General features: G+C 44.6%; 1 protein-coding gene across 2 annotated transcripts; it reads left to right on the top strand.

Annotated features, from left to right (window-relative positions):
- Nucleotides 1-271: 271 nt before the first annotated feature.
- On the top strand, nucleotides 272-25,233 carry Dnttip1 (deoxynucleotidyltransferase terminal interacting protein 1). 2 transcript variants are annotated; one of them, XM_021638591.2, is made up of 13 exons: nucleotides 272-457; nucleotides 990-1,060; nucleotides 1,808-1,904; nucleotides 8,688-8,786; nucleotides 13,024-13,092; nucleotides 13,328-13,381; nucleotides 13,687-13,745; nucleotides 14,872-14,917; nucleotides 19,430-19,488; nucleotides 19,584-19,644; nucleotides 22,096-22,167; nucleotides 24,718-24,773; nucleotides 24,873-25,233. In XM_021638591.2, exons 1-13 carry the CDS (start codon nucleotides 353-355, stop codon nucleotides 25,009-25,011), a joined length of 987 nt encoding a protein of 328 aa, XP_021494266.1. In that variant the 5' UTR covers nucleotides 272-352; the 3' UTR covers nucleotides 25,012-25,233. The 2 variants fall into 2 exon arrangements, with proteins under 2 accessions (XP_021494266.1, XP_060238837.1); XM_060382854.1 differs by lacking the exon at nucleotides 272-457 and adding an exon at nucleotides 493-606.
- Nucleotides 25,234-25,246: the final 13 nt, after the last annotated feature.

Genomic DNA, 25,246 nt, shown 5'->3' with positions numbered 1-25,246 from the left:
CAATGACTCAACTTTGGACCGCCCCATCCGAAGCCCTGCGCTCCCCAGCTGCAGTCTATGATCTGCTGCCATCACACCCACACTCGTCCCTTGAATGAATGGTCCCCGAGCACCCACACTCGGTCCCCAGCCGTCGTCTTCCAGGGGTTTGGCGCCCCAACGTCGTAGCCCTAACACGAAAGATCCGGAAATTCACCAAGACGCGGCTCCCTGGCGGCGGTTCGGTTCCCATAGCAACTCCACGGCGCACCAGCGCCGCGCTTCCGGCCGGGTGCCGGGGCGCTTCCGTGACGTCACGGCGCCGCTTTCCGGTGGCTGAGTCGAGCTGAGGTTGTTGTGGGTCGGGGGCGCCATGGGGGCGACTGGTGATACTGAGCAGCCGCGGGGCCCCAACGGGGCGGAGCGAGGCGGCCTGGAGCTGAGCGACGCGGGTGCGGTAGGACAGCCGGTTCTCACGGTGAGGGCGCCCGGACGAGGCCGGGGCTCGGGCCGGGCAGGGCCTCGGGCTCCCGGGCCCCGGGCCCGCGGGCGAAAGAACGCGGCGGCTGTACGGCCCAGGGGGTGCCGTTTTCTCAGTACGACGACCTGGATTCAGATTCTAGCTAGGTGACGTGGGCCTGATGTGACACCCTCTGAGCGCCAGGTTTCTCTTCTGTGAAATGAACAGCATTAACCCCAGCTTGATGGAGTTGTGGTGGGATGGGCTGATAAAGGCGGGTAGAGCGCCCTGACTCATCCATCACCCGCATCAGAGTAGTCCCTCCGTAAACACTGCTGCTCTTCCAGGAAGAACGAGCTCTGGACATTTGTGGCAGAAAACATTTTCCCAGTTCCTCCACCCTGACAGGGTCTTCCAGCCACTGAATTCCCCTTCACCCCAAGGTGGGAGAAGTGAGAAGCAGGAACGTCTAGGTTTAGCTTCATATTCGCTTTCTCCTCATCCTCACTATGAGGGGCCTCAGTGACATTTGCCCATTTTGTGCCAACAGAACCCTTGGAACATAATGATAAAACACCGGCAGGTGCAGCGAAGGGGCCGCCGCTCTCAGATGACCACAAGGTAAGGCTAGCCCTGAATGAGACCCATATCCGGTTACATTGACTTGGATGAGTGCTTTGGAAACCCCACTACAGGAGTCTGAGATCAACAACTGTAGAAAGAGCTCTGGAGTTGGGGCGTGGCGGGAGGGACTGGGGTGCTGTAATTCCTATAACCTTAAGTCAGTTCCACTTCCAAACTCTCCAAAACAGGGAAGGAATAAAAAATCTGGTACAATCTCTTAACTCTCGGTGATTGAGATCTGTAAGTCAGAGGATGCGAATTCAAGATTCAGACATCTGTTCTAATGCAGACAGCCGTTAACTGGATAAGTTTAACTTTTCTTAGCCTCTGTTCTCTCAGCTGTGGTATGGAGCTACTAGTTAAGTTCCAGCCTAAGGAAGTTCACCCAGGATGGGCCTTTGGATTCTACTTACAGTTTTGACCTGGGGTAGTGACTATCATTTATTAAACACAGCACTTGGCAGAGGCAGGCAGACCTCTGAGTTTGAGACCAAGCTGATCTGCATAGTGAGTTCCAGGACAGCCAGAGCTACATGAGACCCCATCTCAAAAAATAAACAAAATTATGTATGTGTGTATATATATGGGTATGTACTATATTTCATAAAACACTTTGAAAATAATTTGCATTTCACAGATTTGCGATGAAATAAAATGTAAAAATCCTGTGTCGCTAACTGGCAGAGCACTCTGGGAAAGTAGATTTGGAACACTCGCCCTAACTGTGTCTCCCTCCCAATGCAGTTTCACAGATCCAGCCATCTCTATGGATCTCCTCCGTGCTGTCTTGCAGCCTAGCATCAATGAGGAGATCCAGGGTGTCTTCAACAAGTACATGAAGGTGAGAGGGACACGGTGACTAAAACTAACAGTGCTATCAAAACAAGGTCAGTTAAAGAAAGAGAGAGAGAGAGAGCAAGAGAATAGAGGCAGGAAAAATAACCCAATGGTCTGGAGTGCCTGCTGCTCTTGCAGAGGACTCAATTTTAGCTCCTAGCACCCATATCAGGCCACTCCCAACCACTTGTAACTTCAGGTCCAGGATCCAGTGCCCTCTTCTGGCCTCTGCAAATTATACACAGTATATATTCCACAGATATATACACATAATTTTTATTTTTTTAAAGAACTTAGAAAAAGCCAGCCATGGTGACACATGCCTTTAATCCCAGCACCCAGGAGAAAGCAAGCAGATCTTTGTGAGTTTTAGGACAGCATGGTCTACATAGTGAGACCCTATCTTAAAGAGAGAGAGAGAGAGAGAAAAGGGAGGGTGGGGATCAAGGAAGACATCTAAGTAGGCTGGTTCTTCCTGTCACCAGTCTCTCTTCATAGTCATACACAGAGATAACTCAACGTTTCAATTCTGGGTATACACCCCAGTAACTTTTTCCACTTCTTGGGGCTAATTTAAATACATTTTTTTCCCTAAATGGTTTCATTTTAATGTAGTCCACACCCTTGCTTAGAGCATGAGAAGTTACAGGCTTGTTTATTGATTACTAAAAATACTATCAGCATCATTACTTAAGTGATTTGGGGCTGCATATGTAGCCTAGTAGAGCACACTTAGTTTGTGTGTACAAAGCCCTAGGTTTGATCCCAAGCACTGGAAGAAAAGAATAGTAATCCATGATTAGCAAATTTCCAAGCATGATCTGGAATGTGGCAGTGTAGAGAACAAATAATACCCTTGCTCACGTTAAACGAGAGTGCAAAGAACACATGACAAGAAAGGCTTTTGGGAGAATTAGAAATAGGCTGCTTACCACTAAAGACACTCGTGCATTTTGATGGAGATTGTTTTTGCTTCATGTTATTGGTTCTTCCAATCCATAAGCATGTGGGCGGGTGTCACTCCTTTTTGTAGTGTCTTCATCAATTTCCTTCAAGGGTTTAAAGTTTGCATTAGAGACTGGTTTATTTTGTGACAATTGTGAATGAGATTATTTCTCTGAGTTCTTCCTCAGCCTGTTTACTGTCAGTGTATAGGAAGGCTGGGGTTTTGTATGTTGATTTTGTATTCTGCCACTTCATTGAAAGTGCTTGTCTTGTGGTTTTCTGATGTGTAGAATATCATCTGCAAGTAATCCACTTTGGCTTTCTTCTTTTCCTGTTTGTATCCTTTGTTTCTGTTGTCTTACTGCTCTGAGACTGAGTAAGAGTGGAGAAAGTGAACACACTGTCTTCCTGATTTCAGTTTTGAGTTTTCCCTAGTTAATGTAATGTTGGCTGTAGGTCTGTCATATGTAACCTTTGTTATGTTGAAATACATTCTCTCTCTTTCAAGTTTCTTCAGGACTTTTTTTTTTTTTTTTTAGATATATTTATTATTTATAAAGTGTTCTGCCTGCATGTGTGCCAGTAGGCCAGTAGAGGGCATAAGATCTCATTATAGATGGTTATGAGCCACCATGTGGTTGCTGGGAATTGAACGCAGGGTCTTTGAAAGAACAGACAGTGCTCTTAACCTCTAGGCCATCTCTCCAGCCCATTCTTCGGGATTTTATAACAAAATAATGTGGGTTTTTGTTTTGTCTAAAGCACTTTTTATATGTGTAAGATGATGATGTGCCTTGTCTTGAGTCTATGGTGTAAATGAGTTCCATTATTGATTTGCAAGTGCTGAACCATCTCTGCATCTCTGGAGTAAAGCCTGCTTGCTTGTGATGAATGATATTCATCATGTTTTTTTGAAATCAGTTTGCAAGTATGTTGTTGAGAAATTTTCTTCTGTGTTCTTCAAGGAGCTTGGCCTATAATTTTCTTTGTCCTGTTTTGGTATCAGGATAATGCAGACTTTGTAAAAAGAAATAACTACAGATCATGTAAAAATTACTTTGAAGCCATTTTAGGTTTTGCTGGGTTTTTGGTCTTGGGTTTTGTTGTCGTCATTGTTGTTTTTTAATGTGTATGGGTCTTCTGCCTGAGTGTATAGATATGTATCATATGTGTGCCTGGTGCACACAGAGGTCAGAAAAGGGTGTTAAATCCCCTGCAGCTAGAATTGACAGGTGGTTGTGAGCCATGGCTCCTGGGAACTGAACCCTAGTCCTCTGGAAAAGCATCCAGTGCTCTTAATCCCTGAGCCATCTCTACAGACCCAACCATTTTTTTATTGTTTGGTTTTGCTTTTAAAGTAGCTCAGAGAAGCTTAGAATACACTATATAATACAGGATAGCCCAAAGCCCACAATCCTCCTGCCAATGCTTTGAAAGAATCAGCTGATTATTTTTTTAAGGGAGGGGCTGTAAAGACTCAACAGTTAAAGCACATACTGGTTTTTTTATGGAGAATCTGAGTTTGTTTCTTAGCATCCAGATCAAGCGGCTTACATCTGCCTATAACTCCAGCTCTGGAGGATCCAGCATCTTTGGCTTCTGCAATACATTTGAGCACATAAACATAGTTTAAAATAATTTTATAAGATAGCCATGGTGGTATATACATACCTTTAATCTCAGCCCATGGAAAGCAGAGGCAGACAGATCTCTGCAAGGTCAGCCTGGTCTACATAGAAAGTTCCAGATAAGCTAGTGCTACTTAGTGAGAATACATACATAGAAATAAATAGATAAGTTAATTAATTAATATAATTTTTTTTTTAAATTACTATCAAGTAGAGAATAGACTGCAGGAGGACCAGTTAGGAAACAGAAATAATCCCAGCAAGAGATGAAAGTGGTTGGAGCCTTAGCAGTAAAGAAAAACTTCATATATTTTTACTTCCGTGACTCTGATGCAGAGTAAAGAAGAAGAGGAATGTATGCCTTCCAACCTAATTGTTCTGGGCAGCTATGAAAGCAGAGCTGCCTTTGGCTCACTGTGAGGAGGGCAGGAACACAGTAGGGATCAGAGCTCAGTTTGGGGCCATTCATGTAGAAGCCTACCTTCTTATATGTAGTGGTCTACAGCGTGTTCCGTGTCCCAGTCTGGTTCACACCTTCATTATTCATCACCCAGGCCTCTGAGATTGCCCAGATCTGACTGTTCTTTCCTTCTTAAATCTACCCTCCCTACAGGTGCCAGGGGCACCTGTACAATAAAATAAAAATAAAGCTATTAGTGTCTCTCCTGTGATGCCTGGCCTCACCTGAGCACTTTACCAGTGTTCTCAGAGCTCAGCTGTTGATCTCTTTAAACTTTTTAAAATAGAAGTTTTAGCTATGTCTCAACTTGCTCAAGGCATTGTCAATCTTTCTTATTTCTGTTAAGTGTATGCCACTTTTTAAAAAAATATTCTAGGGCCAGCACAATGGCTCAGCGAGTGAAGATGTTTCCCATCAAGCCTTACAACCGAGTCCCATATGGTAGAAGGAAAAAAAACTTGACACTCCCAAGTTGTCCTCTGACTTCTAACATTATGCCATGGAATGCATGGCCACATACACACACTAAATAAGTAAACAAACAAACAAATAAATGTAAGGTTTTTTTTAAGATTTTTTTTTTTTAAAATCAAGGCTGAAGAGATGGTCAGAGATTAAGAGCACTTATTGCTCTTGCTAAGGACCCAGGTTCAGTTCCCAGCACCCGTATGGTGGCTCACAGCCATCCATAACCCCTAACTCCAGATCCACGAGAACAGCAACCTCTTCTGGCCCCTCACTCACCAGGCACACATGTGGTGCACAGGCATACATGCAGGCAAAACATACACAAAAAAAATTTTTAAAAAGATATTTTGATAATATAGAGTATTTAATATTGTAATACTTAATGATAGGCCTGGCATGCTTGTAATCCCAGTACTTAGGAAGTGGAAGCAGGAGGATTAGGAGTTGAGGGCCAACCTGAGCTACCTACTAAGATTGTCTCAAAGATTAAAGGCTAGAGCTATTGAGGTGGCTCAGGTATTCAGTCAAGGTACTTGCTGCCAAGCCTGATGACCTGAATATAATCTCCTCCAGAACATACATGATGAAAGGAGAGATCCAGCTCCACAGATTGTCTTCTAACAAGCATATACACTATGTATGTATACTGTATGTATGTATGTATAAACGTAATAATATTTTTTAAGATTAGCACTGTGGTCCAGCCTGCCTCACATACACTGACCTTGGGTTTGCATCTTAGCATTGCAAAAAAATTTTAAATAATATTTAATAACATTAAATTGATCGATAGATGGGTAGAAGAATGAGCAGATAAATAGTAAAACAAACATGGTAGGACTTTTTGACTGTGTATGTGTAGGTGTTTCTTGGATAATTCAACTTTTTTTAAGATTAATTTATTTATTATGTATAGTGTTCTGCCTGCATGAACAACTGCATGCCAGAAGAGGGCACCAGATCTCATTATAGATGGTTACATGAGCCACTATGTGGATGCTGGGAATTGAACTCAGGACCTCTGGAAGAGCAGCCAGTGCTCAGAACTACTGAGCCATCCAACTCTTCAGCCCCATAATTCAACTTTTTTACTTCAGATTTTTGATAAAACATTCTCTAAAGCCAGGTGTGCCACATGCCTGTAATCTTAGAAGGTAGAGACAAGATCAGGAGCTCAAGCTCATCCTCAGCTATACAGGAAGTTGGAGGTCAGCCTGGGGTACATGAGGCCCTGTTCTAAAAACAGGAAACAGGACCAGTGAGACAGCTCACTTGCTACAAAGCCTGACACCCTGGAGGTGGATCTTAGAACCCACATGGGGGAAGGACCGCGCCAACAGAATTGCCCTCTGACCTTTACGCACACTGTGGCACCAAGCGTGCTTGTGCTCACATACACAGTGTTAAAAAAATTTTTATGATAAAATCAAATAGAAAATATTCCTTATAAAATAATATAAATATTTTTAATAAAAGCTAAAAGTCACTAAGACTCACCTTCCAGAAATAGCTGACTGCCAACAGTGACCATACAACCTTCCAGCTGTCACTTGCACAAACCTTGTCACCTTGACTGATGTCATTTAATATATGTTGGTCATGTTTTTAGATCATCATGTAATAGCTAACCCTGATCCTTCATAATAGTTTAGAGAGTAATCTTGTTCATCAGTATACCATAACGTAATTAGCTAGCTCCTAGAAGGAATGTTACAGGGGGGCTAATGAGATGGCTCAGCAGATAAAGGCACTTGCCACCAAGCCTGAAGACTTGAGTTCAGTCCCAAACCTCACATCATGGAAGGAAAACTCCAACTCCTGCAAACTGTCCTCTGACTTCCACTTGCATACTAAATAAATGAATAATGAGTGTAATTTTTAATTAAAAATATTATTCACTTGAGAGGGTTTCTGAGGAGTCAGTTCCTTAAGATGGAATTAAGGAGTACAAGAGAGAAAGTTGCTGTCCAGAAAGGTGTGGTCATTTCCTGTGCTCTCCCTGGTTTGGTTCTGTTTTTTTTTTCTTTGTTGTTTTGTTTTGAGACAGTGTCTCTCTACATAGGCCTGGGGCTGTTTTGGAACACAGTGTAGACCAGGTTGGCCTGGAATTTACAGAGATTGGCCTGCCTCTGCCTCAAGTGCTGGGACTAAAGGCATGGGCGACCATGCCTGGCACTCTCCCTGGCTTTTATGTTAACAACAGAGGCATTGAACTCACAACGTGTAAAGTGGCAGTGAATGCATCCTCCTCATTTTCTCCCACAGTAGAAACATTGTGGTTTCCAGAACTTTCCTGTATCCCAGAGAGAAATGATACTTTCTATTACAGATACAATTTGGACACTTCTAAAAAGATTTGTATGTGTTAACCCACAGAGGCATCTTCTTGGTCCAACTTGGATACTTAAATAATGTGTTCTCAGGTACCTCTCTGGTGTTTGGGGCCCCATCTCATAGCATCTTTGTGTTGGCACTATTTATACTATTTTATTTGGGTTATCTTATACCTCTACCTCCCTTCTCCACCCCTTCTCCCTCCTAATACTTTCCAACACCCCAACCCTAGGTAGGAGAGAAAGGTTAGTGGGGAGAGGGGCTACTTACAGCTTCTTTGGGATAATACCAATGTCAATTGTGGGGATATCTAGCAGTCCAGCTAACCAGCAAATGCAGAAACAGCAGCCTTCTTTCTTTGTCTCTTTGAAGCATTCTTGAAGCCACTTTCCGACCATCACCTTGAAGCATCTTTTTCTCTCTCGGCTTTGGTGTTTATACCCCCTCACAATTAAACTATCTGCAGCTGGCAAAGACTTCGCTCCTCTCCAAGCAGCATGAGGCAGTTATCAGCTGTGGACAAACCAAAAGCAACGCTATATCCCACACTTGGGATTAAAACAAAAACATGACAAAGAAACCAAAACCTCCATTATATCTTTGAATCAAGCTCTTTCTTTTACCCAGCAGAGGAAACTTCAGCCCTACTTAGCCTTTGTCTGTTGGTATTGCTGGTATCCTGGGACTCTTGGACAGGCCATCTTCCCTGACCCATAGATAAGGGATCAGATCATGGAAATCCATTCATGATCTTCCATTGTCTTGATGTTTTCTGCCTGTGTCGGCCCATTTGCTTCATAGCATTCTTTCTTTACATGTGATTATGAAATCAAAAGGCTGTGCGTAAGCAAAGCCAACAAGTCATCCATAATGTTGCCATGCTTTGTATGTGCTCCCTTTGGTTAATGCAGCCTTGTAAGACTTTTGACCTTGTCCTCATGTCCTCCCCTAGTTCTTCCAGAAGGCAGCACTGAATGTCCGAGACAATGTTGGGGAAGAGGTGGATGCAGAGCAGTTGATTCAGGAGGCCTGCCGGAGCTGCCTGGAGCAGGTAAGCGCCAAGGGATGCAGGCAAAGGTTCAGTCACTGAGTCAGCTGAGAAAAGTGGGGCTTTCATTAGTGGTACTTGGAGGACATCAGGAAGCCACTTACATCCATGTTGAGCTCAGGGCAGCTGCTGACAAAGCAAGAAGCGAAATGGCTTAAATATGTGCCAGGTACCACACAGGTTCATGTAAGTGCTGTTCTGTTCATCCTTGTTTTACAGATGAAGAAACTGTGCTTAGCAGACTCACAAAAATAGAGTCAAATAGTGGTTACGTAGGAAGCTAAGGAAGCTTGAAGTTAGAAGGTGGAGTCCTTCTGGGCTCTGATATGCAGAATAGTGACAATAGTTGTGGACATTCTTATATACTTGATATCTGCTAAGAAGGTACTTCTTAATTGTATATAGATGTATACATACACAGTGCTAACTCTATATGGTGATGATACAAAACTGTGATAATCATTTCATGCATACATCAAATCAACACATTATCCCCTCTCCCCAGATGTTTGCTCTCAAGCCTGATGGCCTGAGTTTAATTCCCCAGAACTCACACCTGCAAGTTGTCTTCGGACCTACACATGAATGTCCACACACATATTTGTCACATTTTTAAAGGCAAAATAGGAAAACATTGTAGTTCAAGATGCGCCTTGCCTTCCCAAGTGGTTGGTGGATCCCCTTCAAGTAGATACCGCCCCTTTTGGGGGGGTCATAGGCCTAGTACGGTTTGACATCGGTTCTATCAATAACTGTATTCTGAGATGCTAGAGAACCTGTTGGCCTGTGTCAGCCACTCTATTAATAGGGATTGTCGGCATCAACCACATTCTTTGTTTGACTGTGAATTCATTAACTGTGCCTTGCTTGCCTGTGAAAGACAAGCTACTCAGAACCTCAGAAAGGAGCAAGGGCACTGCCTGAACCCTAGTTCTGGAAGGTGCAGCTCCACCCTGAAGAACACTGAAAACTAATTTGCTTCTTGGAGACTGAAGCTTAAGCTGCCAAATTCCTGAAAGGCTAGATTCTTTAGGAAGGTGTGTCATATCTGAGCAGTTGTAACAGTTTGTAACAACACACATTTGCTAGTAGTGTTTTCATAAGTTTGAGCTGAAGCAAGGTTAAGTTGAGAAGACCTTCACTGAACTGCATCTCAAATCCCTCACCTTTAGGTGTGTGTGTGTATGCATGTGTGTGTTCCATAGCAAGCATGGAGTGGGTGTGTACATATGTGCAAATGTTTTATGGCAGGTGTATAAAGTCAGAAGACAACTTTCTGAAGTTCTTCCTCCTACCAAGAAGTTCCTGAGCATGGAACGCACTCAGATCATCAGTATATATGGCCAAACCACACATAATGATGGTGATAAATAATTTTGTTTGAAAAGTTAGGTAGGCATGACTTGCACTCTTTGCATCGCTGCTTTCCAGTCTCCTCATCCCCATGCATGTCCTGCAGATGAGCCTAGCAGTGCTGAACTGCTGAGAAGCACGGGTGTGGAACCCAGAAGGTTTTGATCACTCGGAGTCAGAGCAGTGATGTAAAGCCCAGGGCACAGGACACTTACAGCAAGTTCCTTACCTTCAGTTCTCTCATCTCTGAAGCTGGGCGTAGAGCCCCTCCCTACCACCAGTGCTTTGCTGGAGGCACTGGATGGAACAGTGTGTTTAACCTCACAGCCCAGTACAGGCAACACAGGCATAAATGTTACCTACATTGCAGTTACATTCATAGGTATTAGAAAGGGTTCTTCCTCACAAAACCAGCTGTCATGGCATATACATGTAGTCCTGGGATTCAGGAAATAGAGGCAAAAGCATCTCTGAAGTCAGCCTGGTGAGTACATAGTGAGTTCTAGACCACCCTGGGCTCACAGTAAGATTCTGTCTTTTTAGAAACAACAAAAATGAGCTGGAGAAATGGCTCAGCAGTTAAGAACACTAGCTGCTCTCTTACATGGCAGCTCACAGCCGTCTCTTAACTGTAGTCCCATGGATCTAGTGCCCTTTTCCGGCATGCAAACAAAACACCCATACACATGAAGTAAATAAACAGCCAGGTGTAATGGTGTGCACCTTTAATCCCAGTGCCTGGGAGACAGAGGCAGGTGGATACCTTGAATTCAAGTCCAGCCAAATCTACAGAGTGATTTCCAGCATAGCCAGGGCTACAAAGAGAAACCCTGTCTAAAAGTCCTCTATTTCAGGTGACTGGGATACTTGGAAGCATTTTGTTTTGGGCTTCCCTTGTCTAAAACATACATACTTACTTCATTAGAAAATTCTTCAGACTAAACATGATGATGATTACACTAGGATTATTTTTAGTTGGTCATGTGGTAGTAGTTTGTTTAACATTAATTTCAACACAGGAGGTCAGAGAACACCTTTCCCCTTGTAGGTTCTGAGGTGCTGGTGTTTAATGAATGGCACGCCTTTTCACCCGCTGAGCCACCTTCCCACCGGTTGTTTTGGTTTTGGGAGTTAGGTATTGGCTCAGTTGCTTTCGCTTCCTATGTCCATTTTGCCCTTTTCGGTGTGTTCCCTAAGCTCTCTCACTGCTCCCTCAGTGTGTTTGTCAGGGAGGTGCAGACGCATGTTGTCTTGAGTTCTCTGTTTGGTTTTCTTCTAGAAGGTAGTTGCTTTTATTTATTCATTTTATTTTTGCAACTAGCTTGTGTTCATTAAGGGTGTTCATACAGCAGGGCATGGTGGTGAACACCCTTTAATCACAGCACTCAGGAGGCAAAGGCAGGCAGATCTCTGAGTTCGAGGCTCGCCTGGTCTACAGAGTGAGTTCCAGGACAGCCAGGACTACACAGAGAAATCCTGTCTCAAAAATCCAATTTAAAAAAAAATGGAGACTTAGCTGGGCATATTCCAGGCCTACAATCTCAGCAATAAAGAGGCAGGGGCATGGCAGTTTTAAATTAGGGGCCAGCCTGGCTACCTAGCAAGTCCTAGGTGAGCTTCTTTTGAGAAAGACCCTTTCTCAAAACAAGGGTTGGGAAGATGGCTCGGTAATTAAAGGTGCTTGCTTGACAACACATGAAGACAACTGACAGCTGTAAGTTGTCTGCTGACTTCCACACATTCCACAGCATAAAGACACATACACACAGTAAATTAATGCAACAAAAAAGAATGTAAGCTTTTTCTTGCTTTAGACTGCTCCAATACAAGTCCATTGACTAGTTTTGTGACCTTAGGCAAGTTGCCTCACTTACTGTTTTCTCAGCTGCAAAATGAAGATAAAGGTTCTACCTTGAAGGTTATGAGAATTAAATGTGTTGACAGTCTTAACAAAAGCTCAGTAAGAGTCCTTACTGCATCCTATTAAGATACTGTAGTTGATCTTAGCCGAAAGACTGAGAAGGAATTACTTGCCACATTAAGATGTAAAAATACAGGCTAGAGAAATGGCTCAGTGTTTAAGAGCACTGACTACCCTTTCAGATAGGACACAGGTTCAGTTCCAGTACCTACATGGTAGCTCACAACTGTCTACAACCCCAGTCCTAGGGGATCTGATTCCCCCCTTCCTGGCCTCTTTAGACATCAGGCATGCATGTAGACATACATGTAGAGAAACACCCATACACATAAAAATCCTTTTTTAAAAGAGGAGGGATGTGTGAAAGTATGGGGGTTGGGGAGATGGCACATCGATTATGAGCACATACAGCTCTTATAGAGGACCTGAGCTCAGTTTTCAGCACTCAGTCAGGTAGCCCACAACTCCAGATGGAACTCCAGCCCTCATGCCCTTTGCCAAGTCTTCTTTCCTTGGGGTTTTTCACCCTCCTGTCTGAGTGCATGCACCCACACAAACACAGAGACACACACACCTTTGTTTTTCTTAGTGTCTCATGGACATGCAGCAGTCCTTGTGCCTCAAGCCTCCTGAATGCTGAGGTTAATATGAGCTGGCTGCAGGTTCAGAGCCTCACACACTAAGCACACTCCAGCCTTTGTTCACCAGCTCTTCAATGATCATGACCAAAAGATGGTTTGTAAGTGTCTCACAACTCCTTCCCTTTTCCTCCATGGTCAAAAGGCAGAAACAGAATGTGCTTTGTAGCCACTTTTTATAAATGGATATACGTGCTAATGCCTTTTTGGCTTGTTGGTCTTTGAATATAAATGAGAGTATCCATGCCTTTGTGTTGATTATGGAAAAGTTTGTAAAGAGGTCTTCCCCACCAAGCTAATGATGGGCAACACTGGTTTTCCCTTCCAGGCAAAGCTGCTCTTTTCAGATGGAGAAAAGGTGATACCCAGATTGGCCCATGAACTTCCAGGGATCAAGGTCAGAATCACTGTTCCCTAGAAAGGGCCTTGGGAGGGGAGACAGTCAAGTGGGAGACAGCTAAAATTTATGGACCCAGGAAATTCCACATATTGCCCATAGAGCCAGGTCCAAAAGGCACCTTTAGGCTTCTGAGACCTGGATCAGATGGTGGCCAGAGACTTGAGTGTGGAGCCCTGCTTACTGCAGCTCCCAGGCACTCACCTTGCACTGACTCCCTTCCCTTTTCCTTCAGCGTGGCCGGCAAGCAGAAGAGGAATCCCACCGAGGAAGCCCCATTCCCAAAAAGGTAAGAAAGTATGTCCTTGTTGGAGCTTCCAGCTGGGAAATAGCCCTTCTGTTTTAAAAGCTTTTCCAGGCATGGGTTGAAAAAAGAAACAGTCACTCTCCAGGGCACTCCCAGGGTCTTCGGTTCTCTCGCACAGCTATGTCTACTAACTGACCTGGCCCTAGTAAACTGATGGCAGGGATGCTACCCATGGTCAGGGCTTTGCTCTCACTAGACAACCATCTCCACTAACTGCCCTGGCCCCAGCATACTAGAGCAGGGATGCTGCCGCCATGTCAGGGCTCTGACAGCTCTTCTTTGTGCAGAGGAAAGGTCGGCCTCCTGGACACGTCCTGTCAAATGACCGTGCAGCTGCTGGCATGGTGTGAGTAGGGGCCACCAGTGCTGTAAGAGCTGAAGGGAACTGAGGGGGGCGTGGCCATGAATGGGAAGCAGCCAGAAGTAAAAGCCTGGTGGACCCAAGTCCATTGGTCTAAGCTACTGTGGGAGAGGGTTGTCCAGTGTAGGGTAGTGAAGGAGCCATGAGATGTTGTTTTATCCTGCTTTTACAAAACCCAGAACAGTTACAGCTTGATTAAATACCAGACTTGATTCATGTTTGAATGTTAGAGTTGGTCAAAGTACCAGCTTACAGCTACTCTTTAAAGAACACAACAATTAGCAGACTTTTTAAAAAGTCAGAATTACTTGCCCTAGTAGGACATGGTAGTAGGCATTTGAGATCCCTGTACTTAGGAGGCAAAGGCAGGGTGATCAGGACTTAGTGGGTATCCTCAGTTACATAATGATTAGTGACTTGAAGGCCAGCCTGGACTACATGGGACACTGTCACGAAAAACAAAACAAATAAAAAAAACTGATTATACAATTATTAAAAGGTAAAGCACTATTAGAAACTAGAGGATGATTGTTTTCAAAGAGCTCTTTTAAGTTGTATTTATAGAGCATGTTTAGATACATCACAAACCGAAAAGAAGATACAGAGTTATCTCAAGTCCTCCCTGTCTCCCACTTGTTCACAACACCTGACACTAGAATTGCACATTTACAGTTGATGAATTTGCCTTGGCTTAGCTGTACCAGTCACTCAGCCTTTGGACTGCTCTACAGGGTTCATCCTGGTCTTATGAGTCTGAGTTTACACAAGGTTATAATGATCTGTATCCAGTTACATCATCCTTCCTAAAGCCTTTTATCCTGTCTCCAGGATAGAAGCTCTTACTCAGTAATGTTTCTGACCTAGAACTCTAGGTAGACCAGGCTCTTCATTCCTTGCTGCTGCCCTTATCTCCTTTTGACAGATGAGAAAACTGCAACTTAGACATTGCTGGGCTTGCCCATCCCTAGGTTCTAAAGTGGTTTCTGCTTCCTTTATATTTCTAATGAGTTGCCAGAAAAACAGTGCACCATCATCACCCTGGTAAACTTCCAGGCTTAGTCCCTCCCTCCATCACTTGGAGAATTCACCTGTCTTCTTTCCTTCCAAGCAGATGGAAACCAAAATCCTGTGAACCAATTCGCCGAGAAGGCCCCAAGGTATGCTTGTGTAAATGCGACAGTGGCCAAGGCTCTGGGCCCTTGTGAGGTAAAGAGGTTGGAGGTAATATGGGATGTGCTCACAGCATCTCAGAGCCATCTTCCCCATCTCTGGCTTCAGCCACCTTGGCCTCCAGACAATATTACAGGGAGAAACTGTAATTAGAAGCAAAATAAAGAACTAGGCTTGCAACAGCTTGGTAATAAAATGCTTGCCTGGCATATGGAAGGCCCTAGGTTTAATCCCTAGCATGGAAAAAAAATTAATTTATTTTTTGTTCTGCTGTGTATTTTCCTTTTTGTACACATGTATGATAAACTGTGAATGGTTCCCTCTCCATACTGTGCTACTTTCCCATTAGTTCCCTTTGTTCCCCTAAGCAGTTTCACTTCTACATTTATGTCATATATACATACATATATACATGTGTGATTTTATGTATGTATATATGTTATATGTGTATATATAATATATATATAAAATCTAGAAACTGCATGCAAGAAAGCATGCAGTATTCTCTTTCTAAGAGAATCTGACTCGATTCATTTCTGTGATTCCCTGCAGAAGGCATGACTTCATTCTTTATTGGAATTAGAGGGAAACTAAAGAGCAGGGCTGCAGGCACAGCTCCGTAGTAGAGCAGTTGCCTGGCATGAATGAGGCTTTGGGTTTGATTTAGTTTTTCAAGATGATGTTAAAATTTAGAGCATAGTGCTGCAAACCTGTAATCCTAGCACTTGGGAGGCAGAGGCAGGAAGATCACTGCACGTTCAAGGCAAAAAGTTAAGTCTCTGAAAGAGAGGGTTGAGTCTTTCAACTGGTAGCCACTAACACGAATTACTTTGTATGTGAGGATGCCACCCAGAATTTCTATGTGAGTCACTTGCTCTCTGATTGTGTTGCAATATACAGATTGTGTTCCTGTTCTGGACTTGAACTTCCTTTCCTGCCAACCCCTGTGGGCAGACACGATCTTGTTTCTGACGTTATCTCATGCTCGCAATTCATTTGAGGCTTGCCTAGCCATACAGCTAGCTGATGATAGAGCCAAGTCTCAGACCCAAAATCTGTTGACACCTTTAGCTTGTACCACCCCTAGGATATTTTTGCAATTCCTTTTATGATCAGAATTGTTTATTGAAATGTGGAAACCTAGTGAGGTACATAAAGGTATCCCGTCTCCTTGTTAGAATTTTATTTTTAAAAGTTAGGTACTGTCTTAGTTACAGTTTCTACTGCTGTGGTCAAATGCCATGGCCAAAAGCACCTTGCAAAGGAAAGAGTTAATTTCATCTTACACTTCCACATCAGTCTGTCAGCAAAGGGAAATCAGGACTGGAACTCAGGGCAGGAAGCTGGTGCAGACTATGGAGGGCTGCAGCTTACTGGCTTGGTTCTTGTGCCAGTTAGCCCACTTTCTCTCCTCCTCCCCAGGGTCTCAGTGTGTAGTTCTGGCTTTCCTGGAACTCACTATATAGACCAGACTAGCCTTGAATTCACAGGTATCTAGTGCTGGAATTAAAGGCATGAGCCACTGTGCCCGTTAACCTGCTTTCTTGTAGCACACAGCACCACCTGCCCAGGGACGGTGGCACCCACAATGGGTAGGGTCCTCCCACCTAATTAAGAAAGTGCTCTACAGACTTATCTACAGACAGATAGGGGTATTTTCTCAGTTAATAGTCCCTGTTCTCAAGTGACTCTAGTGTGTGTCAGGTTGACATTAAACTGCCTGACACAGCTTCATCATCTAGCCTTCTTTACTTCTACAGTTGTAATGACTTTTCTTCTAGAATCTTCAAAAACTCTAAAACTAGAGCCGGTGATCCTGCATTCTCCTGAACCTTTCAGTTCTCTTCAAGCCCCCTTGGTCCTAAGAGGAGCATGACCTCAGCATGATCCATGTAATAGGCATCCCCAGAACTGACTCTGTAATGAGAGTTTTGGTTTCCTTAAAAACTCAGTTCTGTTATGTTAAGATGTTTTTGCTATAATCCCAAGTGTGGGGTTCTAGTCTGTTCACAGCTGATTACTGCTTAGTGCAGGGCGGTGGTCTCTGCCAGCTGGGATTAGCTGAGGACTAATTCTAAGGACTTTGAGAGGTGTAAATATGATAACCCAGAGGAAGAAGGTGTGGTGGCTTGGAGGAGGTGGAGGGGGACTGCTTGTTGTGCTTGCTGGTTACCTGGACATCTGGATATCCTGATGACTGAGATTGGTGTTGCCCCAAAAAGACTCCTATGACCCTACCCAGCAGGAAGGAGTAAAGAGGGCTATGTCCGCTTTCCCTTCCAACCTGCTTTTCCCCCTACCTGAAGTTGGGGGTTGAGAGGGGGAAGATATAATAAGCTTTAAGGAACTCCCAAATAAATTAGCATTTGAAAAACTAGCACCTACAGACTACGGGGGCCCACTTCACCTCAAGCTTCTTTGTGTGACCAGATCTTTATTTATGGTGTGTGCACACAAAAGATCATATGGAGGTCAGAGGACTCCCCAGAGAGTTGGTCCTCTCCTTCCACTGTAAGGTCTTGGAGATTAGACTCACATCATCAGGCTCAGCACGTGCTTTTGCCCTTTGAGCCATTTCATTGCCTCTCTGGATCTTTTTTTAGTATAAATCTGTTTTTATTTTTGTTTTTTCAAGACAGGGTTTCTCTGTATATAGCCCTGGTTGTGCTGGAACTCGCTTTGTAAACTAGGCTGGCCTCGAAATAACAGAGCTCCATCCGCCTCTGCCTCCCAAGTGCTGGGATTAAAGACGTGCACAATGCCCAGCATAGTATGAATTTTTTGTTATTTTGTCTTTTTTTTTTTTTTTTTTTTTTTTCCCGGAGCTGAGGACCAAACCCAGGGCCTTGCGCTTACTAGACAAGCGCTCGACCACTGAGCTAAGTCCCCAACCCTAGTGTGATTTTATGTGCATGTGTGTATGTACGTGTGTGTGGATGCCCATGAAGGTCAGAAGATGACATTATATTCCCTTGAAGCTGGAATTATAGGTGGTTGTGAGCTGCCTGATATGAGTGCTAGGATTCAAACTCTAGTCATCTTAGAGAGCTGCAAGTATTCTTGCCCACTGTGGGTACAGGATCTTAATCATCTACTTATGCTTTCAGCACCAGTCTTACACCTCCCAAGTCTGTGTTTCTCACACCTCTCTGCCTTAAACCTTGTGTATCTTCCTATCTGCTAGTCCTCTCTGCCTGAAGTTACCCAGGCGTGTCAGACACAGCTTATCTAGGATGCGAGGGCAATCTGGCTACAACATATGTCACCCATTGGTCACTGGAGCTGACTAAGGTGATCTGGCAGGATAGGCAAGTGACCTTGCCCATCCTAACCACTCCATATGCACCCCTCCAAAAGCTGCATTCTCATTCCAAGAGAACAGCCTTCTTTGGCAGAGGAAGGTTGTACTGGTCAGAAGTACACAGGTGCTGTGTATGCCCCCAGCCAGAACCTTCAAACAACCTTCAAACAAGGCAGAGCAGATCCAAAATGGTAAAGAGGATCTTTCTTCAAATACCATTTGTTGTTGTCTTGTTATTCTAAGATAGGGTCTCACTGTAGCCCAGACTGGCTTCAAACTCAGGATCCTTTTCAGCCTCATAGACGTATACCACCGTAATGGGTTCCACATTTTTATGGATTTGGGGATTGAACACAGGGCCTTGTGTGTGCTGGGCAAACAGTTCTCTGCTAAGTTGCACCCTTACCATCTTTGCCTAATGTCCTCCCTCGCCTCTTGTATCAGTCAAACCCTTACCCATGAATGTAGTACAGTTCCTGCCCCCTCTTCTTCCTCCTCACTGCTGCTGTAGCTTAGGCCCTTTGTTACTTGACATTCTCTGTGTCACAGCAGCCTCTGAGCTGCTCTCCTTCCATCATCCACATTGCTAAAAGAGTAAGCTGTCCTTCGAGTACATCAGGCTCTCACTTCCAGTAGAGGCTTCAGTGGTCTGTGGTCTGTGGATCACACAACACAAATCCATCAGTGTGGCCTAGGGCCTCCAGTTATTTTCACCTGCCTTGCTGCTCACTTACTTCCCCTCTCTTTTAGCAACATAGCGATTACATAGTTTCTTCAGTATCCCAAACCAGTGCTCATCAGTCTTTGTACTGCAGTCTGTAGGATGCCCCTTTCCACCCTCTACCTGTTTGATTTGCACTCACCCTTACAAAAGTAACTTCAGGGATTATCTCTTTGAGAGACTTTCTGCCTATTCCATCCATCCCTTTAGTCACCTCTCACGCCCTGCTCCTAGCCATGTCATGGCACCACCAGATAGTGGTCTTTCAGTATGTGTCTGGGACTCCTGGGGAACACTCTGTATCTTACCCCATCTCTCTGTCCTCAGTGTCTAGCACAGGGCCTAACATATTGTAATTATTCCACTTCCTGTGTAAACTGTTGAGTAGTGGATAAGGAGGGAGGGTAAAGGGCAGGGGAGGAATGGTGCTATCCTGCCCAGCATATTAAACCTCCCCTCACTTCCCTGTTCTTTCAGTGGGACCCAGCTCGGCTAAATGAATCTACCACCTTTGTTTTGGGCTCTCGAGCCAACAAGTAAGTCTGAGGCCTTAGTACTAATGGGGAGGGGGTTGGCTCAAGGGTCCACTAACAGGGCCTGCACATGTGACCACTCATCTTTCATTTTTCAGGGCCTTAGGAATGGGAGGCACCAGAGGGAGAATCTACATCAAGCACCCACACCTCTTTAAGGTAGGTGAGTGCTGAGGGGGCAGAGGCAGGCCGCTGCATGGTCAGAGATGGCCTTAGAAACTGCAAGGCACAGAGCAGCTTGGACACACATGACCTGGTAGTCAGAACATCTGGGTTTAGCTTGGTGTGGAGGCAGATCACTGTGAGTTCAAGGCCAGCCTGGTCTACAAAAGGGAGTCCAGGGCAGCCAAGGATACACAGAGAAACCCTGTCTTGGAAGAAAAAAAAAAAATTGGGTTCAAGCTCTACTTAGCCATCTCCTGTACCTTTTGCTCAACTATGCCAAGCCCAGTTTGGAGAGCTCCACTTGCCTGATTGATGGGATTGACGTGGGATGGTAGTGTAGCCAGATGGGTGCCTGCAGGCCACCTGCACTCTGCTACAGCTAAGGCTGGGAACAGGCAGGATCCACGCTGCCCAGCTTCTCTGCTTGTAGATTTTTATGGGGTTTTGTTTTATTTGTTTTTGGAAACAAGGTTTCTCTGTGTGGCCCTGGATGTCCTGGAACTGGCTCTGTAGGCCAGGCTAGCCTCAAATTCAGAGATCCTCCTGTCTCTACCTTCTGAGTACTGGGATCAAAGGTATGTGCCACCACTACCTGGCAACTGACTGGTAATTTTACAGAAAAACCTGTTGTCGGTCTTACTGGCCTGTCTATCCTACAAGAATAAGCTCTCCCTCATCTTCCTTTTAACATCTGTGTAGAATTCATTAAGACAAGGTCTCATGTTACCCAAGCTGTTCTCTAACTCACTCCAGAATCTCCTTCCTCCACCTCCTGAGTGCTAGGATTATAAGCATGAGCCACTATGCCAAGCTAGCTAGCCCTTCCTTATTTGGGGGGATTTTGTGTTTTGTTTTCAGGACATGGTTTCTCTATGTAGCCCTGGCCATCCTAGACTCTCTTTGTACACCAGGCTGGCCTCAAACTCACAGTGACCCGCCTGCCTCTGCCTTCCCGAGTGCTGGTATTAAAGACGCATACCACCATGCCCAGATTAGCCTGTTCTTATTGGTGGGTATTTCCTTCCAACCTTTTGCTGATAAAAAACTGCCCAGTCAGATGCCCTTGTTATATGTCTAAATGATTATGAAGGGTAAATGCCTGAAAAGGGGATTTCTGTGTCAGCAATCACACCCTTTTAATTTTTTATTATAATAATACTTGAAAAGTAAGATATTTCTCTTTTGTTTGTTTTGTTTATTGAGACAGGGTTTCTCCATAAAGCTCTGGCTGTCCTGGGCTTTGTAGACCAGGCTGGTCTTGAACTGACAGAGATCTGCCTGCCTCTGTCTTTAATCCTGTTCTGGAATTAAAGGTGTATGCCACCACACCTAACTTGAGATATTTCTTAAAACCTCAAGGAAAAGTAACCATATATATGCCAGCTATGGTCACAGGCAAAAAAGATGCATTCAAGATGAGCCTGCTCTGCATATGAGACCTTGTCTCCACAAAATAAGAACAATTTTTTAAGCAGAGGGACCAGGAGTGACTCAGTGGTCGAGCCCTTGCCTAACACTTGTGAGACCCTATCCAGATGGAGTGACAGGTACTTATGATCCCAGAGAGGCAGAGGCAAAGGTACTGTCACAACTTCAGCGCTAACCCAGGCCATCTAGCAACGCCCCACCTTCACGCTAACAGTCACTTCTCTGTCTAAGCAGCCTGGTTTATGACCTAGCTGTTTTGAGCACGTGTGTGTCACACATTGCATTTTAGCACCTTACACTATTATTTGTTTCTAACAAGAGCCCTGTCAAATAAATGCTGGCTTTCTCTTGACAATGTCTTAGCTCAGACAGACCTTCAGTCCACCGTAAGTTGAGGGCGACCTTGAACTCAAGATCCTCCTGCTTCATCTCACAAATACTAGGATTACAGGCATAGTATTATGCCTGGTGGTATCACTGTCCATTTTACAAATGAGGAAACTGAGTCTGGAGGAAATTGCCACCCATACTTCTGTCTTCTACACAGTAGTAGGAAGTTTAATTTAAACCTTATTTGTCTTTGACTTTGAACTCTCAAACCAGGTGGTTTACATGATGCTATTTCTTGACTCTTGTTTTAGAAAATATGGTCCTACCACATACTAACACATGCTTATAGTCCCAGTACTCAGAAGCAGGGACAGGGGGATCCAGAGTTAATCCTAGCCTGGGCTACTTAGTGATACCCTGTCAGAAACCAAAAATAAAGAAAACACTGACCCTGTAAATTACAGGTGTTAGAAGGCTCCTGTGATTATTTTTAAATAGGCTGTAAAATAATTGTCACTTGTTTCCAGAGATGCTGTACTTTAAGAAAGGGGGCTTCAGGGAGAATGGACATGTACCCAATCTCTGCAACCTCGGGCTTCAGGGTTGGTTCAGCTTGCACTGTAGTGATTTGTGAGCCTCTGGTATACACACCAGTAACGTGTTCCCCACTAACTTTATCCCTCACAGTATGCAGCAGATCCTCAGGACAAGCACTGGCTGGCTGAGCAGCATCACATGCGGGCAACAGGTGGAAAGATGGTGAGCGCTGCTTGTACTACTGCCAAAGACCCACCTAGTCCCCGGATCTCCAAAATTGTAGACCCCCTAAACACCAAAAATGTGGGAAGGGAGACCTGTTTCTTCACGCTGAAGAGCAGACTGAGGCTCCTAGGGCTCCCTCTCCCTCTACCCTTCCCACCCACTCCTCGAGATTTGGATCATTTTAGATACCCATAGGAAAGGCTGTTTACTAGACTTGTTTGTTTTTTCAAGACACGGTTTTTCCTTTGTAACAGCTCTGGCAGTCCTGGAACCCACTGCCCAGCAAAGCTTCTTTCCACATATGCCTGTAGTAGATTTTTAGTCACTTCCACAGCACTTCCCAGACACAAAGTGTGAACTTCTTTCTCAGCATAGTAGGGACACAAGGAATCATCACAGCATGGAATGCATTCTCAGCACAGTAGGGACACAAGTCAAAAGATGCTAACAGCTAGGCATAGTGGCTGACACCATCAATGCCAGCATTTAAGAGGCAGAGGCAGGCCCATCTCTGTGAGTACAAGGCCAGCCTGGTCTACAGAGTGAATTGCAAGTCAGCCAGAGCTACAACTAGCAGAGAGACCTGTCTCAAAGAAAAGAAGGAAGGAAGGAAGGGAGGGAGGGAGGGAAGGAAGAGAAGGAAAGGAAAGGAAAGGAAAGGAAAGGAAAGGAAAGGAAAGGAAAGGAAAGGAAGGAAGGAAGGAAGGAAGGAAGGAAGGAAGGAAGGAAGGAAGGAAGGAAGGAAAAAGAAAAGAGAGAGAAAGGAAGGAAGGAAAGAAAGAAAGAAAGAAAGAAAGAAAGAAAGAAAGAAAGAAAGAGAAAGAAATGTTCTCCATACCTAACAGCACTCTCCAAATTTGCATCCACTCCAAGACATCTCATCTCAAATCAAGCAACAGCCATAGGATCACTGTTGTACGGACTGAGATGGCTGTGGATGTCTTTCTCCACATGCAATGTCCTCCACCTGAGGATTCTGTCAGGACTGTCCCTAATTGACTCTCCTGGCTTTGCAAGCCTGTCTATGCCATCTGCTTTTTAGCAGTGAGAGCTCTCTTATGTTGTGACTGCCTACACTTTTATACAGATTGTTCCCACTTATAAAATGCAATGTAACATGAAGTAGAAACAGGGCTGGGCGTGGTGGTGCATGCACATCATTAATCCTAGCATTTGGAAGGCAGAGAAAGTCAGATCATTGGGGGTTCCAGGCCAGCCATAGCTTTACAGTGAGACCCTGCCCCAAAAGGAAGAGGAGGATGAAGAGGGGCAGCAGTAGAAGGAGCAGAACCTCAGAACAAGTCAGGAAGTTGAGGCATGGCATTTTGTTTGTTTTTTTCTTCTGAGATAGAGTCTCTCTGTAGCCCTGGCTGTCCTAGAACTGACATGTAGACCAGCCTCAAGCCTGCCTCTGCCTCCTGAGCGCAGGGATTAATGGTGCCACCAGCTTGGCCAGGTGGATTTTTAACTCAAGGCCTGCTAGGCTACAGAGCAAGTTCAAGGCCCTGCTGAGCAACTTAGCAAGACCTTGTCTCAAATTTATTAAAATCTTTTTTTTCCCCAAGAAGGCCAGTAATGTTGTAAGATATCTGTAATCCCAGCATTTGAGAGATTAAGGCCACATTAGGAGCCAGCCTTCATTATCTGACAAGTTTGAAGCTAGCCTGGGCTACATGAAACCCCATCTCAAAAAAGCAATTAAAGGGAGTGAGGCAAGCTGATGGGGATAATATGACTCAGGGGTAGAGTGCTGGCCTGGCTTGTATGAGGTCCCCAGGTGGATTTAATCCCCAGCACTAATTTTTAAAAATATATGCTACATTATTTAATGTGTGTTGTGTCTGTGTATGTGGCACATGCTTATAATCCCAGCACTTTGAAGCTAAAACAGGAGTTCTGCAATGAGTTCAAGGCCAGCCTGGGCTACAAGAGTTACAGGTCAATCCCAGCTACAGAAACACAAACAGATACTGTATATGAGCTCTAGGACCACTGGCTGTGGCGTTGTACGGACCCAGGAGGCCTCGCTGTTAACTGAACCCTTCCCTCTGCACAAGAGCACAACCATGTTGTCTGTTGTTCACCCTGTTCCCCAGGGTGAACATCACTTTCTACTGTCTCCTGCATTCTGCTAGCTCTCACCATTTTGTCATAAACCACATCAAGTCTTTTATTATTACTATTTTTTTTTTTTTAGTGGGAAGGCTATAAATAATCAGCAAAGCCAGACTCCATGGCACATGCCTGGAATCCAGCTACTCTGAAGGCCGAGGAAGCAGTCCTCTTTGAGTCAGGAAGTTCAGGGACAGCCTGGTCAAGTTTTTTTGTTTTTTGTTTTTGTTTTTTGTTTTTTTTTTCCTTAGTCACTGTTATCTACTTTGCCTGCAAAGTTTCTGTCTGGGTGCAAGATGCTCTCAAGAAACCATTCCCATTGTCTTCCTGCCTACTTCTCCCTAGTAACCTGTAACCTAGTAGGATATTTAATACAGCAGTTCTGAATTGGTGTGAAATGAATCACAGGCCTTAATCACTCTCCCTTACCCTTAGGCCTACCTTCTCATTGAGGAGGACATCCGAGACTTGGCTGCCAGCGATGACTACAGGTAAAACAAAAGGGCTCCTTCCCTATCCTCCATCTGCCTCAGTAGGCACATGGATGAGATGTCACCCTCCCTTTAATGTCCGACCAATGTCTCCTCCAGAGGATGCTTGGACCTGAAGTTGGAGGAACTGAAATCCTTTGTCCTGCCATCCTGGATGGTTGAGAAGATGCGGAAGTACATGGAGACACTACGAACAGAAAATGAGCATCGTGCTGCTGAAGTGCCTCCCCAGACTTGAGCCAGTGTCCTGGCTACTACCCTTGGCAGCCTGCCTCCAAGACCCTCTTTCCCGGCCCAGCTGAGGCACCCTGGGGACTTGGTCTAGTTGGATCTTTGCAGCATTAAGCTGTACATGAGCTAGTTTGTAGTGACTCTCAGCAGAGCACCCAGACTGGCATGTGGTTCTATGTTTTTAAAGTTATTGGAGTAAGAAGCGATTAAACAGTTTGTAATAAACACAGACGGTGAGCCTG

The sequence above is a fragment of the Meriones unguiculatus genome, chromosome 4 (assembly GCF_030254825.1).
Source record: "Meriones unguiculatus strain TT.TT164.6M chromosome 4, Bangor_MerUng_6.1, whole genome shotgun sequence".
NCBI classification, from domain to species: domain Eukaryota; kingdom Metazoa; phylum Chordata; class Mammalia; order Rodentia; family Muridae; genus Meriones; species Meriones unguiculatus.
This window is presented reverse-complemented; position numbering and strand designations above follow the sequence as displayed.